Genomic DNA, 16940 nt, shown 5'->3' with positions numbered 1-16940 from the left:
ATTTTTGTAATGACCTAATTCTGTGTATTAAATGCCTTTCTGCTTGAAATATCTAGAGAAGTTTGTTTCCTGCACAGAACCCTGACTTGATAGAGTATTTCATAGTGGTCCAGCTTCACTCCTTTCTAAACAGCCAGATGTTATACCAGATCCTATTGGGTAATCTCTCTTTCCCCAACTAATCTGAAATACCACCATTATCATAGACTAAATTTCCATTTGTATTGTGGTCTATTTCTGGATTCTCTTTTAATGACCTACAGTTTGTTTTGTATTTCTTTTTCCCTATTTCAATTCATGGTATGTTTCAATACGTAGTGGAAGAAGTTCCTATTCCATCCACCCAAATTACTATTATTTTTCAGAAATTTTCTATCAGATTTTTCTAGATGAATTTTAGTATCATTTTGTTGAGTTCCCAAAAAAGCCATTTTGGTATTTTCATAGGATTTGCATTGTTTCTAGGTTAATTTAGGAAAAATCGACATCTTTTATAATATTGAAACTTTGATATTCAGGAATGTGAAATGTCTTTTCATTTAAATATAACCTTCAGAATCTTCATTTTCTTCATATAGTTACTGCACATTGTCAAAATATTTTTGTAGTTCCATTGTGGGTTGAATCTTCTATTATTTTCAAATGGGTTTTTTACATATAGAAATTTATTTATTTTTTTATTTTTTTAATAGAGACAGGGTCTTGCTGTCACCCAGGCTGGAGTGCAGTCATGTGATCATAGCTCACTGGAATTTTGAACTCCTGGGCCATAGTGATCTTCCTGCCTCAGCCTCCCAAGTAGCCAGGACTACAGGTTATGGGCCACCACAGCTGGCTAATTTGGGGGTTTTTTGTTTTTGTTTTTGTTTTTTCGTATAGACAGTCTCGCTGTGTTGCCCTGGCTGGTCTCAAACTCCTGGCCTTAAGCAATCCTCCTGTCTCAGCCTCCCAAAGTGTGGGGATTACAGGTGTGAGCCACTGTGCCTGGCCAACTTTTGATATGTTAATCTTACAACTTTACTAAGTATTGATAATAAAGTAATAATATACAAATGCTTACTTAGTGCTTTCTATTATTAATTCATTCCATCTTCTCATGTATTCCCGTGAGCATAGGTACTGTGATTGTCATCTTTATTTTAAAGCTGAGGAAACCGAGACACAAAGAGATGTATGTAACTTGGTGTGGATGAGTGCATGGAAAGGAAGGGCTTGGCACAATAAACAGCCCTGTTTGCAAACTACGCATGAAAACAATATGTCTCCAGTAAGAGGATTAGTTTTTGGTGTCTGCATTTTATCTGAGATCTTTGTATGCCTCAGTAACTCCCTCTCCAGGGTTAGGACGTGTGGAATAGGTATTTAGATTAATCCAATGGCCTGGAACAAATGGAACTAAGAGTGTGATGACAGCAAACACTGAACTGTTTATTCATTTGATCACTTGACATCTCAGTGACCACTTTACCCTGATCACACTGACATCGGATGTTTTGGGTCCTATATTTCACATATATGTTAAGCTTTGAATTGCAGACACCCTTTGTTTACTAAATCTCTTATGAATTTGAAGCCATAAGACATCATCTCACATAAATTCCTTGTATAAGCTGATTTTTTTCCCCCATAGAATTAGCAATTACAGGCCAAAGCAGGAGGATCACTTGAGCCCAGGAGTTTGAGATGAGCCTGCGCAACATAGTGAGACCACATCTTTTTTTTTTTCTTTTTTCTTTCTGTGAAGATTCCAAAAGTAGTGAGACCACATCTCTACAAAAAAAGGAAAAAAAAAAAAAGCTGGGTGTGGTGACACGTACCTGTGATCCCAGCTACTACTCAAGAGGCTGAGGCAGGAGGATTGCTTGAACCAAGGAGGTGGAGGCTGCAGTGAACTGTGATCACACCACTGCACTTCAGCCTGGGAGAGAGTGAGTCCCTGTCTGGAAAAAAAAAAAATTACAGGTTTTGATTTCAAGACCCAGAAAAAGACTTTTTTGTTGTTGCAACCAACGGAAACCATTTATTCACTGTCTCTGAAACACAGCTTTGCTTCCTGTTGAAATGTGCTTTATTTATAAAGTACCGTGGATTCACATTCTTCAATCATATTAGTAAGTAAATAAGGATATCTTTATTAATCCTGTTATCCTGGTTCCTAGACCCTTAGCCTTTACTGCTCCAGGATCACAACAGGAGTTCACAAGGTCTCAAAATTCTTGGATTTGAGCCCCAAAGGGCCTGACCCCACAGTTTATTGTGTAAGATACGACACCTCCATAACTCAATTCTTTACTAGGTATTTTGTACCCATTGTAAGTCCTATTGGGATGCAAGCAGATTTCTTCTAAAATCAAAGGAACAAGAAATGTCTTCCTCCTATAGGAAAATTTTTACCACCAAAACAATGTTTTGTCTATTAAATATAAACACATATTTGTATTTAGTACAAATTGGGCCTATTTTATATTATTCATTAACAGCAAGATTATAACAAAGGATAAAAAGATAAGATTTCTTTTGCAAACTGTAATAGTTAACTAAAGGGGATGGCTAGAACTTTCTCTTAAAGATGATAGGCCGGGCGCAGTGGCTCATACCTGTAATCCCATCACTTTGGAATGCCGAGGCAGGCGGATCACCTGAGGTCAGGGGTTGGAGACCAGCCTGACCAACATGGCGAAATCCCATCTCTACTAAAAATACAAAAATTAGCTGGGTGTGGGGATGGGCGCCTGTAATCCCTCAGGAGGCTGAGGCAGGAGAATCACTTGAACCTGGAAGGCAGAGGTTGCAGTGAGCCAAGATCCCGCAATTGCACTCCAGCCTGGGCGACAGAGTGAGACTCCATCTCAAAAAAAATAAAAATAAACAAAAAGATGATAAAAAGCCCTCTACAGACAGTCCCATTGCATCCTGCTGGCAGCTTCAAGCGGCCAGAGCACAGCTAGACCTTGGAGTAAATACTAAGAGGCCTGTGCACCCTGGAGACTGCCAGGTGTTTCCCTACAGCCCTCAGGCAATGCTGAGCCCCTTGACCCCAGCATTAGGGGTACCATTACTTTTACTTCACAAGCTTGTTTTTCTGGTTTATTAATTGAACAGAATTAGAAGAGAGTTCATTAGAATTGACACAAGAATTGCATGAGGGAGGAGATGGCCAAGACTACAGAATCAGTAAGTATAAAATTATGCTTGTAAATCAGAGCCTAGTGTCTTTCTAGAACTCCTTAAGGGCATTGCCTGCCCTTTTTTGCTATTTCTTAGATTAGTCGTGTTGCAGTGATTGCTCATAATGACCCTAATCTTCAAGGAAATGGAAAATTAGAATATGGTTTGATAAAGCAGAAATGGGCCGTATTTTTAAATCAAAAATGATTATAATTACCAATTTGTATAAATGTTAATTTGAGGGATTTAGAAATATTCGTTAATGGTAGACGTTTCTAACCAAGGTTCCATGGATTTGTTTCATGGTGTCCATGAACTTTTAAAAATGTATTCTTTTCCACGAGAAGGCAGAGCATGGGGGAAGGGAGACTCCATAGCTTTCACCAGATTCTCAAAAAATGAGCCCAAAAAAGGTTAAGAACTAATGAATCATATAAGAACACTTCAAGCCAGAGAAGTATATGATTTTAAACTTGGGGATGAGATAGTGGTACTAACATACAAAACAGATTAGCAAGTTGTGATTAAATTTAGATATGTGATGATGCTGGAAGTCTCTTGGAACTGCCAAAAACCAAAATGTCAACAAATTGAGTCTAATGACCTAACTGGCTTTTATTAGCAATTTATGAATCAGGCAGCATCCCATCTATGAAATAGAAAGGCTGAGCACAGAGTGGGCTTTATAGGCAGAAAAAGCAGAAGAAAATGGAAACAAGGAACAAAAGGTGTCTTTATATGGGTTAAAGCAGAGGGGACTTACTTATGCCAGCTCAGATTGACGGGGCCACTTCTAATGGGATACTGTGAATGTTCTGGGTCTCTTTTTTTTTTTTTTAAACTGACCTATTTTAAAGTTCAGTTTGATTATGTGGCAACTAGCATAAGTGACTCCATTCTAGTTTGGTCGGGTCTGTTGGGGTCTCCTGTAGGAGCTTAGTCCAAAAAAATGACCTCCCATAAGTTTTATTTAATAGAACATACACAGTTTAAGCTCTGTTTTTTCTAATACCAGCCGTAGTTCCTTGCTATCTTCCTTACGGTGCCACAGCCTGAAGTAAATTTGGCCATAAAGTCAGAGGTATTTTCAGACTGACCTCTGCTTTATCTCTTCCAGGGCACCCTAAACCAATTTACAAACCCCAAAGTTAAAAACGGTCCATTCTCCAGCCAGCTAGACAAATACCAGCTGCCCACATTGGCACGAAAATCTAAAGTGGGAATAGATTCAACTACCCCCTGACCACTGAGCCAAACTCTGGGAGTTGGGAAACCATTTGTTGAATATCTGGGGTGAATGAAAATCAGAAGTTTCAGGAAAGGGGGAAAGAGCCAATACCCTGCTGTGCTGTCACTAAGGAGGTAATAAATCACTCTTAAAGAAGGAAAGCAAAAGCTTGCTCTGGAAAAAAAAAAAAAAGCCTGCTCTGGTCTGCATGAAAATGTACTTAATCCCTGGTACACAGTTTTAATGAATTGTTTTTTCCAAAATTTCATTAAGGCTATTATTTTCACATATTTCTGACTTCAAGCGATCTTTAAACAAATAATTTTGACTTACAAGTATATTGTAAGAATTTCATATAGTACAGAAAAGAAGGTAAAAACCCCTTTCTCCCCCAAAACTCCCAGTTTCCTTTACTAGAGGTTCACTTCAGATTTTTAGGTATCTTTCCTGAAAATATGTATGCCATTTAAAAAAAAATACACAAATGAAGAGCCAGGCACAGTGGTGTGTGCCTGTAGTCCCAGCCACTCAGTAGGCTAAGGTGGGAGGATTGTTTGAAGTTCAAGTCCAGCCTGGGCAACATAGCAAGACCCCAGAGGTTACAACTCTCTCTATATATGCTTAAGCATCTTGCTTCTTTCACTGACTTTTGCAGATAATCCAACCTCATTCTTTTCGGTGGCTACAAAGTATTGTCATTTATGAATCATCACAGGGGGTATTTAGATTAGTTCCCCTTTGGGGTTGTTACCATCAGTGCTCCAGTGCCCTTCCCTGTACATATATCATGCCACATTGTGTGGCTTATATATAAAAGAAATTCCTAGTAATGGAATTGCTGCTCTGAAGGTACATGATTTGGAATTTGTGGAACTTGGTAGATATTACCAAATAGTCTTCCAAAAAGGTTGCATTTCCGCTAACAGCATATGAGAGTACCAGTTTCCCTCCATCCTCACTGACACAGGGTTTCTTCAAACTTTAATCTTTTTTCAGACTAATAGATAAAAGGAAATTCATTGTTTTGATTTGTTTTATTATGAGTTAAGAAGAACATAGATTTATTTTAAAATAAATACTTGTTGGTTGCTTTTGATTTTAAGGATCAGAAGTCCTTTCTTTTTTCTTTTTCCTTTAAGTACTTTGTGTTACCCATTTCTTATGGTTTCTGTGTTTTCTCTAGAAAGTCATCTTCCTAAATTGTGTAGTAAGTAAAATACATTTTGGGGGAAGATCAAGTTTTCTTTGCACTTTTTTCTTTTGAATCCTTGGTTGCCTAGCGTTGAACTAGTATTTCAGTCGACTCCTCCACCTCTGTGCTTTAGCAAGGTCTTCTGCAATCGTTTTAATCATTTGATCTGTAGTTTCTTTCAAAATGGTTGCTGTCCTTAGGGCATGATCCAAAGCCGAGTTTAAAATCTACAGAGGAAAAGTCCACACATTTTAATTAGATAAACTAACTGCTGTTTCTGTTCTTTGGGTTCTCTCATTATTAAACATTACAAGGTGGAATTTTCGGAGTATTCCTGTTTTCCTCTTGGTCTATTTCTGTTTTTGAGGGTTGGTTTCCTAGGAGACCAGTCTGAGACGGAATATATTTGTTAGGGAAAGGGATTGAAAAAAAGACCAGCACGTGACTGATGAGCATGAATCAGAGGGTGAGGTCAGCCGCCAGCTGGGCTGTTTCCCTGCCGCAGAGAAAGAGAAAAAAAAAACAGCTCTTGGGGCCATTGATGGGGATATGGGGGCCATAACCACTGAGAGGGTATTCAGGGATACAGCGCATGCGTATGGAAACATTTGAAAGTGGCCTGGGGATTCGAGTTAGTGATTTGAAATAGGAAACTGTTGGCAACCCTGATCACAGTGTCACTGGAACAGACCCAGTGCCTTCAACCCCCCGGCCAGGGAAATCCTGTAGCTGAGGCACCACCCACAAATCACTTTCTCCAGGAAATTTCCCGTGGAACCAATTTAGAATAATACAAACCATGCGGCTGCTGAGGCTGTGTGTCTTTAGCTTAGTGCTGAGCACAAAAGTGTCTTTAGCAGAACATTTTCTGAAGCTCTGATACTGCAATAACTTAAGAGCTGCCAGTTCTGTGGGCATCAAAATCAAACTTACGAGCTGCAAGGATTCTCGAATGATTTTCTAAGTCCTCACCTCAGATTTTGTTTCTTCAGTGCTATCAAAGTCACATAAGGATTTGCTTCCAGAAATCCTGCAGGAGTAGAAATGGGGTGAGGGTGTTGCAGGGTCTGAGCTGTAGGTCATGAAAGCCTGAAGTTTTTTTCTGGAAGACAAAAGCACATTGATACTTGTGTCAAGCGCCACCCTCAAGCACACTCCTGTTCACGTCAGCTCTGTGGTCGGTAATGGCTCTATGTGTGTGGTTTGGGTGTGGGTGGATTCGTGCACCCGCTGCCCTCGTAGCTGTCATACTCCCATGTGGCTGACCACAGCTGGGCTTCAGAAAAAGGTTGTTGCCATGACCATGCGGGTATTTTCTCCCGGAATTGATCTCCTTTTCCTCTAGTACAGAAAGAGGCAAGACTCTAAAGACATTTTTTATTCCGCTTTCATTATTTTGGGGCCAACTTTCTTTTTATTATTATTATTTTTTATTTTTTATTTTTTTTTTTGAGACGGAGTCTCACTCAGTCACCCAGACCGGAGTGCAGTGGCGCGATCTCTGCTCACTGCAAGAGATCGCCTCCCGGGTTCGAGCCATTCTCCTGCCTCAGCCTCCCGAGTAGCTGGGACTACAGGTGCCCGCCACCACGCCCGGCTAATTTTTTGTATTTTTTTTAGTAGAGATGGGGTTTCACCGTGTTAGCCAGGATGGTCTCAATCTCCTGACCTCGTGATCCGCCCGCCTCGGCCTCCCAAAGTGCTGGGATTATAGGCGTGAGCCACCGCGTCCAGCCTTTTGGGGCCAACTTTCTACCTTGCATTTTTATAAAACAAATACACAAAACTGCCAATTGCAGTTACCTTGGGTTGAGTTCATTCTGGCACCAGTGACCTTTCACCCCAAGGAGGCAGAAGCAGTCAAAAAATAAAAGCAGCTCCTTTTGAAGTAAACAGACTCCCCTTGCCTGCTACAGTGTGATTGGCTCTCTCTCAGGGGTGGGCCAGAAGTCTGCACTAGGTGAGTGAGGGGTGCAGGGCCACTGGGCTGTTCAGGTTGTGCAGAGCATGGCTCTAGGGGGGTTATTTGCACAGTCTGTGAAGGGCACTGCCTGGAGTTAGGCTTTTCTCAAGCACGAGCAGTGGCCCTGAGGGATGCCCTGAGAACTTGCCTGTTGACAGAGCAGTCATAGAGCCACCCTCACAGCTTCCTCTGGCTTCAGGTTTCCTCTGTTAAGCATTACTTTGGTACATAAAACACTTGTGAGCAATATCATCTCCAGAAAATATCCTTTCATCCCTCTCCCCTACCATATGAGCATCAATTGGTTCTGCAAGTTGACACATTGGATTGATCCTCCAGGCAAGAGATGGTCCAGCATCTGGGGCCCCTAACTAATGAAATACTCTGGGCAGGGGATGGCAGAGTTGTGCAGAGTCCTCTCTCTCCCCATAGCCCATCAGTCTCCACTGTCAACAGTATAACAGCCATCGCTTGCTGAGTACTTATTATGAGCTGGGTACCATTCTAAGTGCTTTATACATATGGACTCAGTCCTCAATGAGTTTGGCACTATTATGATTCCCACTTTACATGTGGAGAAATGGAGGCACACATAGGTCAAGGAACCTGCCCAAGGACACAGAACCAAGACAAACCCAAGAAGTCGGCCAGGCATGGTGGCTCACACCTGTAATCTTAGCACTTTGGGAGGCCGAGGTGGGTGAATCACCTGAGGTCAAGAGTTGGAGACCAGCCTGGTCAACATAGCGAAACCCCCTCTCTACTAAAAATACAAAAATTAGCCCAGCATGGTGGTGGGTGCCTATAATCCCAGCTACTCAGGAGGCTGAGGCAGGAGACTCACTTGAACCCAGTGGGGCAGAGGTTGCAGTGAGCCATGATCGGGCCACTTCACTCCAGCCTGGGCAAAAGAGTGAAACTCCATCTCAAAAAAAAAAAAAAAAAAAAAAAAAAAAAAAAAAAACCCAAGAAGTCTCCAAAGGCCACGTTCTTAAACACTGTGCTAGACTATGGTAGAGGGTAGTAGGTTCAGACTGAGTGGCTCTGAGTGCAGAGCCTGAATTGTTAGCCACTCTGCTGCATTATTGGTTCTGTCTCTTAAATAGCTCTTGAATGAATACGCAGATTTTTCTCTTTCCATCTCCACCACCCTTGGTCAAGCTGCATCATCTCACCTGAATTATTGCACTGGCCTCTTATTTGGCCTTTGTTCTCCAATCTTAACTCCTCTCATTCATTTCCACTCCTTCAGTAGCTAGACTTATCCTTTAAAACACTAAGAAACTTTTTAAATTCCCCGATTAAAAAACTGAATTGGGTGGGCCTGCCACAGTGGCTCATGCCTGTAATCCCAGTGCTTTGGGTGACTGAAGTAGGAGGACTGCTGAGGCTAGGAATTCAAGATCAGCCTGGGGAACATAGTAAGACCCCATCTCTACCAAAAAAAAAAAAAAAGAAGTAGCTAGCTGTGGTATCACATGCCTGTACTCCCAGCTACCTAGGAAGCTGTGCCAGGAGGATCACTTGAGCCGAGGAGCTCAAGGCTGCAGTGAGCCAAGATTGCACTCCAGCCTGGGCAACAGAGCAAGACCCTGCCTCAAAAAAAAATTTTTTTTAACTTCACTGGGGTCCAGACACTTGTAATCCCAGTGCTTTGGGTGACCAAGGTGGGAAGATCACTTGAGGTCAGGAGTTCGAGACTAGCCTGGGCAACATAACAAGACTCTGTCTCTACAAATTTTGTTTTTTTTAAAATACGCACCTATAGTCCTAGCTACTCAGGAGGCTGAGGCGGGAGGATGACTTGAGCCCAGGAGTTCAAGGCTGCAGTGAGATATGATCACCACTGCATTCCATCCTGGGTGATAGAGGGAGACCCTATCTCTAAAAATAAAAATGAATTAACAGAAAAAAAAAAAAAAAAAAAAAAAAAAACCCTAATTGGCTTCCTCTTGCTCCTAAGATTCTGAAATACTTCCTGGAGCTGACAAGTCTCTGTACAGTCTGGCCCTGACAATTCCACCAACCTTCCCTCATCAGCCTCATCTTGCTCCACTGCCGCTCCCTCTTTTGGGTTCCAGCCACACCATTCCTGAACTTGCCAAGTGCCTTCTCCCAACAGGAAGCTTTCCTAGACTGGAATGTTCTTCACTGCCCCCAGATCCCCTTGCTAGTTCGTTCATACTTATCCTTCGAAGCTCAGCTTCCCTGAACCCCCAAATTAGATCAATAGGACTTTGTACGTCCCCTTCTTGGCACTTACAAAGACTGTGCGGCTTCTCTGCCAAAAAAGTAAGCTCTGTGAGGGCAGGGACAGTGGCTGACTTTGTCCTGTGTTCTCAGTACCTAGCACAATGACTTGGTTTATTGAATAAACAAATGAATGATTGAAGGATTAGATAGGTTTAGGTTTGAATCCTGGCTCTACTCCTAATGATCTAGGTTATCTTGGAGTAGGTAGTTAATACACTATCAAGTACACTGTATACACCCCACCAATGAGAAATGTTTTGTTAGTAATAATGAAATAATACTTACTTTCCTGGTGTGGGCTCATGTTCACCTTTAAAGGATTTTGAATTCACTCTCTGAGAACAGGTCCGTTTGGGTTTTAAAAAAGCTGAAAAATGTTAGCTATGATTAAATTCAGAGTTTCAAAAATGAGCCCCAAATGGTGCCTATGTATCATTCCTTGAACTTTTTGTATGAATGAACTATTTCATAAAATTTTAATAAATCAGAAAACTGGGAAACATAGACAACAAAGAACTTTTGCTGGGCACAGTGGCTCATGCCTGTAATCCCAGCACTTTGGGAGGCTGAGGTGGGAGGATTGTTTGAGGCCAGGAGTTTGCCACCAGTCTTTCCTGTCTCTACAAAAAAAAAAAAAAATTCATAAACCCCTTCCATACTAACTATAAATTTTTTGTTAAGTTAGCTGGGCATGGTGGCCTGTGCCTACAGTTTTGTAGCTACTTAGGAGGCTAAGGCAGGAGGCTCGCTAGAGCCCAGAAGTTCAAGGAAGCATTGAGCTATGATCACATCACTGCCCTCCAGCCTGGGCAACAGAGCTAGACCCTGTCTCTAAAAATAAAATTTTTAATAAAGAGCTTTCTATGAAGTATTCTGAACTTAGGAAAAGAAATTCAATTTTAAAAGGATTTTTAGGCCAGGCGCAGTGGCTCATGTTTTTAATCCCAGCACTTTGGGAGGTCAAGGTGGGCAGATCACCTGAGGTCAGGAGTTCAAGACCACCCTGGTCAACATCATGAAACCCTGCCTCTACTAAAAATACAACAATTAGCCGGGTGTGGTGGTGGGTGCCTGTAATCCCAGCTACTTGGGAGACTGAGGCATAAGAGTCACTTGAACCTGGGAGGTGGAGGTTGCAGTGAGCCAAGATAGTGCCACTGCACTCCAGCCTGGGTGACAGAGCGAGACTCTGTCTCAAAAAAAAAAAGATAGTTTTATTAACAGATAGAAACCAGGAGTTTAGGTTCCCTGGGTTCTTGCTGTGTGACCTGTGCATCACATCTGACTTCTCTGGGTTTAATAACCACATCTGATAAATGGAGGAATAATATCTTCCAAGAGGTTGGACCAAATGGATTTCCGAAATCCTCTTCAATTTTAGGAGTTAAGATTGTAGGAGTAGAAATTAATGATTATGTTACAAAGACAATTCCAGAAAACAGAGTCTAAGCAGAGAAGGAAAATGTGGAAAAGTCACCATGGAAGACAAGAAGAAAGACAGATAAAGGAAAAGAGATGAGTCAGTGGCCAAGAAATCTGCCTTCTCTGTCACCAAGGCTCCCTTCTCCCCTTCCCTTTCCCTCTTCTTCTTCTCTCTGTCTTCCCCTCGTTCTCCCTCCAGGCTTATTCATTGGTGTCAAGTAGCCAGGCTTCACTCACCCTCAGGAGGGTCCCTTTGGACAAAGGACACTGGGAGAGATTGTCCCTCAGACATGCAAGGCAGGGCAGAAGCCAGAAACCAAGATTTAGTCATGCTGACCACCTAGACTTGGGCTTGATGAAGAGGCACTAATGAGCTCAATCTTCATTCCTTGGTAGTCTCCAAATGTAATTTTGGATTTTACTGGAAACTCAGAGTTAGAAAGCACCACAGTGTCACCTGGTGCAGTTCTAGTCCAGTGTACAGATCTACAGCTTCCAGACAAAGTCCATTGCCTTCCAGTCCACAGATGAGCTCACAACCTTCTGCCACAGCCCCCTCCATTTTCTGTCCGCTCCAACTGCTATAAGGGTCTTTGTAACCTGGAGGAAAAGCTGCCTCCTTATAACTTCTACCCCCTTAGTTAGCTAATGGAGTTCAAGATCACATTGTGGATGAATCCATTGCAGCCCTCATTCGTATACTGGCATGACAAGTGTCACAGGCTGTAGACCTCAAGACCAAGGAGATAGCGAAGAAATCTGCGCTGTGGCTTCTCTGATCTTAGTCACTGTCACTTCAAAAGAATACATGCAATTGGAGGATGTGGCAGCTGGAGCGGGGGAGGGGAGACAGCTGAGGTCAGTCAGGTAAATGACATTCTTAAGTCTTGGGCACTGGCCATCATGAAAGATAAGAAACATTCTCCCTGGTGCCCTCTCCCAGAGAAGGAGAGGAAGAGCCCTGAAGGTATGAGGGCAAGGATGTAACGCCTGTCAGAGAACCAGGTATAGCTGTCATTCAGGGGTAAAACTAGAGTATTTCCTTCCCTCCTTCCTGTTCCCTTGGCACACTTTGCCCTGCTTTTAGAACTTACCCCATTTTGCTTTGAGCTTTCCTTATTTGGGTATGAGTTCCTTTCTTTCAAGAGCTCGGGAAAGAGCAGTCATGTCATTCATCTTTTTAAATATGTGTTTGTGGGGTTTTAATTTTTTTTCAAAGACGGCAAATTTTTGCCTTGGAAGTTAGCAACATGATGTCTGTGGAATGTAAAAATAGTCTATTTCTCTACATGCTGACTCTTAGTAGGGACAGATGTAAAGCATTAGCCACCTCTGAATAGTAACAATAATAGTACTGATTATCCAGTAAGTCATTTATTTGTTCAGCAAACATTTATGGGTTGCTACCAACTTGCACTGGTGTAGCCCTTAATAATTTTCAAAGTCCTTGGTCACTGCGATTTCATATTTTCCGGCCCCGGCTCAGCCTCTTGCCATGCAGGTGTAGGGCTGGAGTTGGAAGTGTCAGGTGAGTGCACAAGACCTGGGCAGCAGAATGGAGAGGCCAGGGCTTCCCAGATGGAAGCAGTGGCCAGTGTCATGTGAATGTCCCATACCTGGGACATTAGGCTGTTGACATGGATGGGGTCATGCAGGAGATGTACTTACAGGGTGAAGAGTTTTTACTTTCATCTAAAGAATAGGGCTGGACAAAGGCACCTCTTTTGCTATGATTTGAGTAATTCTGCCCTGGAGTGTTGTATCTATAATAAAATTCTGGAAAGAAAAGATTAAAAATACAGTTCATTGCCTGGGAACAGTGGCTGTCCCCACTTGCCTTTCTGAGGCCCCAGGTGAGTGTTACCTTTAGGTGGTTCTTTCCTGCAGGCTCTTCGGGAGGTAGGAATCTTAGTGTCACAGTCCTGACCTTTGTTACTCTGCATTTCAGTGCCAGAATCAGAACAGAAGCTGTGTCCTGTATCAGAATCTGAAAAAGCCCAAGTTGCATGAATGAAGGGTAAGTGTCTTGATTATAGTCATAAAATACGGCGTGGAGAGCAGAACTGTAACCGTGCAGGGTATGTGTTTGACACCAAAGTGCTTAACGTCCCGGCACTGTCACCAAGGGGAGTTGCCAGCCTGGGGTAGCATTTGGGATTCCCTTTTGACAACTGAGAAATGTTTTGATAATTAACATTTCTTGTATGAAAATCTCAAGATGTAGCATACATATTTAGGCTTAGTAAAGGTCTGCTGAATGAATGGATCTGCGGCAATTTGGCCCACTGAAATATCAGACAACCTTGGATTTGTATTTGTTTTTCCATAGTTGGCCTGATACATCCACATTCTTTCTCTCAGACCCTGCTGTGGCCAAGAGCTTGTATTTTGTCATCCAGGCAATTGGAAAGATGGGTTTCTTCTATGTGACATTCATAAGCCTATAAGGGAACCTGAATCATGACTTTGCTCTCTTAGCCTCAGAGAAGCTAGTAGCAGACAGCACATGTATTTGGTGCAGGTATAGAACCTGTCTGGCAGGCTGTGGACAGAGCAGCACTCCAGGTAAGGCCAGAGTATGAAAGCCTGGGGCCAGGCAAGTGAGCATGTCAGGACTGGATGTCCAAGCAACATCTCGCTGCAGGACAGATGCTGCAGTGACAAAGCCTCTTCCAATGCTTCTTGCCTTACTGAACTCATGGTTAGACTCATTTTTAACATTATCTTTCAAAGTATGTTAAAGTGAAGTCATCCCTGGCTGACATCTTGACTTTAACATGTTATACAATATATAGTAACTTCACTGTATAATAACAAATCCATTTCATATTAGCAAATGGAATGAGTTTGAAGGCCCAGGGTTGCAGCCTGGCTCTGCTACTTATTAGCTATGATGGTTGAAAATATGTTCACAAATTCTTTAACGTGCTATTTTTATTTTTTTGAGCCAAGGTTTCATTCTGTTGCTCCCAGGCTGAAATGCAGTCGCTCAATCATAAGCCTCAACCTTCTGTGGTTTTTTGTTTTGTTTTGTTTTGTTTTTATGTTTAAATATTGGGTCCCTATGTTGTCCAGCCTGGTCTTGAACTCCTGGGCTCAAGCAATCCTGGTTCAGCCTCCCAAAGTGCTGGGATTACAGACATAAGCCACCACACCCAACTGACACTCTTTAAAAGGTAGAGCCTAATTCCTCTCTCCTTGAGCATAGGCTGGGTTTAGTGACTCACTTCTAACAAATAAAATAAAGCAGTAGTGATGGCATATAACTTCCAAAACTAAGCCATGAAAGACACTGAAGCTTGCATCTCGGTATTTCTCTCTTGGATCACTTGCTCTGGGGGAAGCTGGCTGCCATGTCATAACGACACTCAAGCAGCCTATTGGAGAGGCCCACATGTCGGGGAACTGAGACCTCCTGCCAGTGCTCATGTGAGTGAGCCATCTTGGAAGCAGATCTTCCAGCCCCAGTCAAGCCCTCAGATGATGGCGTCCTTGGCTGACATCTTGACCAAACCTCATGAGAGACCCTGAGCCTGAACCACCCAGCTAAAGTGCTCCCAAATTCCTGACCCACAGAAACTCTAAGATGATAAGTGTCTGTTGTTTTGAGCCTTAAGTTCTGGGATACTTTGTTACACAGCTATAGATAACTAATACACTCACACTCACTCTTTGGTCCTGTCAAGTCACTTAATTTCTCTGAGCCTCTAGTTCCGTATCTATAAAATAATCATTCCTGCATTACAGGGATGTTGTGAGAGTTATGTGATATACACTGGCAACAGTTTTCAAACTTTTGATTCCAGAACCCTTTTACACTCTTAAAATTGAGGACACTAAACAGCCTTTCTTTCTGTGGTTTTAATCTACCATAAAATGATAATATATACCATTTTATATACCTGAGGTGAAAATCCCCCCTCACTGGAGAACAGCTATCATTCAACATTCAGTCCACTGAAGATGGATTGGTAGAGAAGTACTAATGTATATTACTAGTCATTTTTTGCTTGTGCGAATCATTTGGATTTCCCAAAACTAAATGAGCAGTTCCAAGGCGCTTTTTTTTAGAATTTTAAACTGAGATGTTTAAAAGACAATTTTATTTATTATGGCATTTAAAAAGTAATAAATCCATTTCATGTTAACAAAATAGCAGTTTTTAATGAAAATAACTACTTCCAAAAAATTTAGTGAGAAGAGTGGCATCATTTTATGTTTTGGCAAATATCTTGAATATCCGGCTTAATAAAAGGCAACTGGATTCCATAGCTGCATCTCCGTCAGTTGCCCGCAATACTAGCATTGCACAGCTATATGGCTGGTAAAGGACGGACCTGGTGGCCCCCCGAAAGGGTTTCAGGAAACCCCAGGGACCCTCCGATTACACCTGGAAAACCCCTACTTTGTTATACCATCTGGCATAATACGTCTTCAGTCAATGAACCCTATTATTATTTGGAAATGTGTCATCTACAGAGAAGCCAGTGCAGAACTGAGTGTGACATAATAGAAGGCAGAGCTGGAGGCACAGCTCTGGGCCACAGGCAGTGCGGATGTAAGAAAGCCTGGGTAGCTCTCCAGTGCAGCTTCCTGTTACTTAAGCTGAGGAGACAAGCTGGGTAGGTAGGTTAGGCTCAGAGGTGATTTTTAAGCTGAGAAGCTGCATGAGCAGAGGCCTCCAGCCCCACCTCTTCTCCCAGGGCAGTTCTGCTAGATGTTTCTCTCCTTAAACTATCTTTGAAGAAAGGATCTTATGACTAAAAGCCATTGAATTGCATGTACTGGGGCACCTCCCAGCTCCAACTGTCTTTGCTTCTATGAAACGCATATATCCAAGGCAGCAGCAACTCTCACATAGTCAGTAGCCTTACCAGGTACAGTTATGGGTCATGTGGGAAGGATGAGGATGGACAGACTGAAAGACATCTTGTGACTGAGTCCATGGAGTACTTCATTTTCAGCTAGAAACAGGTGTTCGTGCTTTACTCTACCTAACCACGTCTTTTTGAAAGTGATTCTTTTTTTCTTTTCTTTTTCTTTTTTTTTTTTTTTTTTGAAACAGGGTCCTACTCTGTCGCCCAGGCTGGAGTACAGTGGCATGATCATGGCTCACTGCAGCCTCAACCTCCCGGACTCAAGTAATCTTCCCACCTTAGTCTCCCAAATAGCTGGGACTACAGGCATGAGCCACCACACCTGGCTAATTTTTGTATTTTTTTGTACCGATGGAATTTCACCATGTTGGCCAGGCTGGTCTTGAACTCCTGAGCTCAAGTGATCCACCAGCCTCAGCCTCCCAAAGTGCTGGAATTACCGGCATGAGCCCCCATGCCCAGCCTATTAATTCTTTACATTTTTCAAAGAAATAAATACAACATGCAACATCCTAGTGTAGGGAAATGCTCTTGGAGTGGCAGATGGCAAGCTGGTGCCCACCGTGGGCAGAACCCATGGGGAGGGACGCTGGAGACTGAGCACCCAGCCCAAGTCCATCAACTTACTGGGAGTTGAATCTGAGTGTGGTGCCTTTTCATGAAGGACAATTGAAAATCTTCCACAGTTGATCCTTCTGTGGCCCTTTTCCTCCACTTTTTGCTTCCTAAAAAAAAGATGCATAAGATCCTGTAAACTTTAAGTGCATTTCCAATAGAGATAGGGAAAGTTTTGGTAAAGGTGAAATGTTAAATTTTGCTATATCAGAGCCTGGAACA

At 42.4% G+C, this 16940-nt stretch overlaps 1 protein-coding gene across 6 annotated transcripts in view; it reads right to left on the bottom strand.

Annotated features, from left to right (window-relative positions):
• Nucleotides 1–5426: 5426 nt before the first annotated feature.
• The window catches only part of AKNAD1 (AKNA domain containing 1), a 41075-nt gene continuing 29561 nt past the window's right edge, over nucleotides 5427–16940 (bottom strand). For 2 of the 6 annotated variants that reach the window (XM_058439501.1, XM_058439502.1), the window contains 6 exons: nucleotides 16731–16828; nucleotides 13091–13213; nucleotides 12946–13002; nucleotides 10090–10171; nucleotides 6561–6690; nucleotides 5428–5815 (listed from right to left, as the gene is read on the bottom strand). In XM_058439501.1, the coding sequence (XP_058295484.1) occupies nucleotides 5684–5815; nucleotides 6561–6690; nucleotides 10090–10171; nucleotides 12946–13002; nucleotides 13091–13213; nucleotides 16731–16828 (622 nt within the window). In that variant the 3' untranslated portion in view covers nucleotides 5428–5683. Of the gene's footprint in view, nucleotides 5816–6560; nucleotides 6691–10089; nucleotides 10172–12640; nucleotides 12797–12894; nucleotides 13003–13090; nucleotides 13214–16730; nucleotides 16829–16940 lie in introns of those variants that run through there. The other 4 variants (XM_058439506.1, XM_058439503.1, XM_058439505.1 and 1 more) reach the window with 4 other exon arrangements.

This window comes from Hylobates moloch, unplaced genomic scaffold (assembly GCF_009828535.3).
Source record: "Hylobates moloch isolate HMO894 unplaced genomic scaffold, HMol_V3 SCAFFOLD_5, whole genome shotgun sequence".
NCBI lineage: Eukaryota > Metazoa > Chordata > Mammalia > Primates > Hylobatidae > Hylobates > Hylobates moloch.
This window is presented reverse-complemented; position numbering and strand designations above follow the sequence as displayed.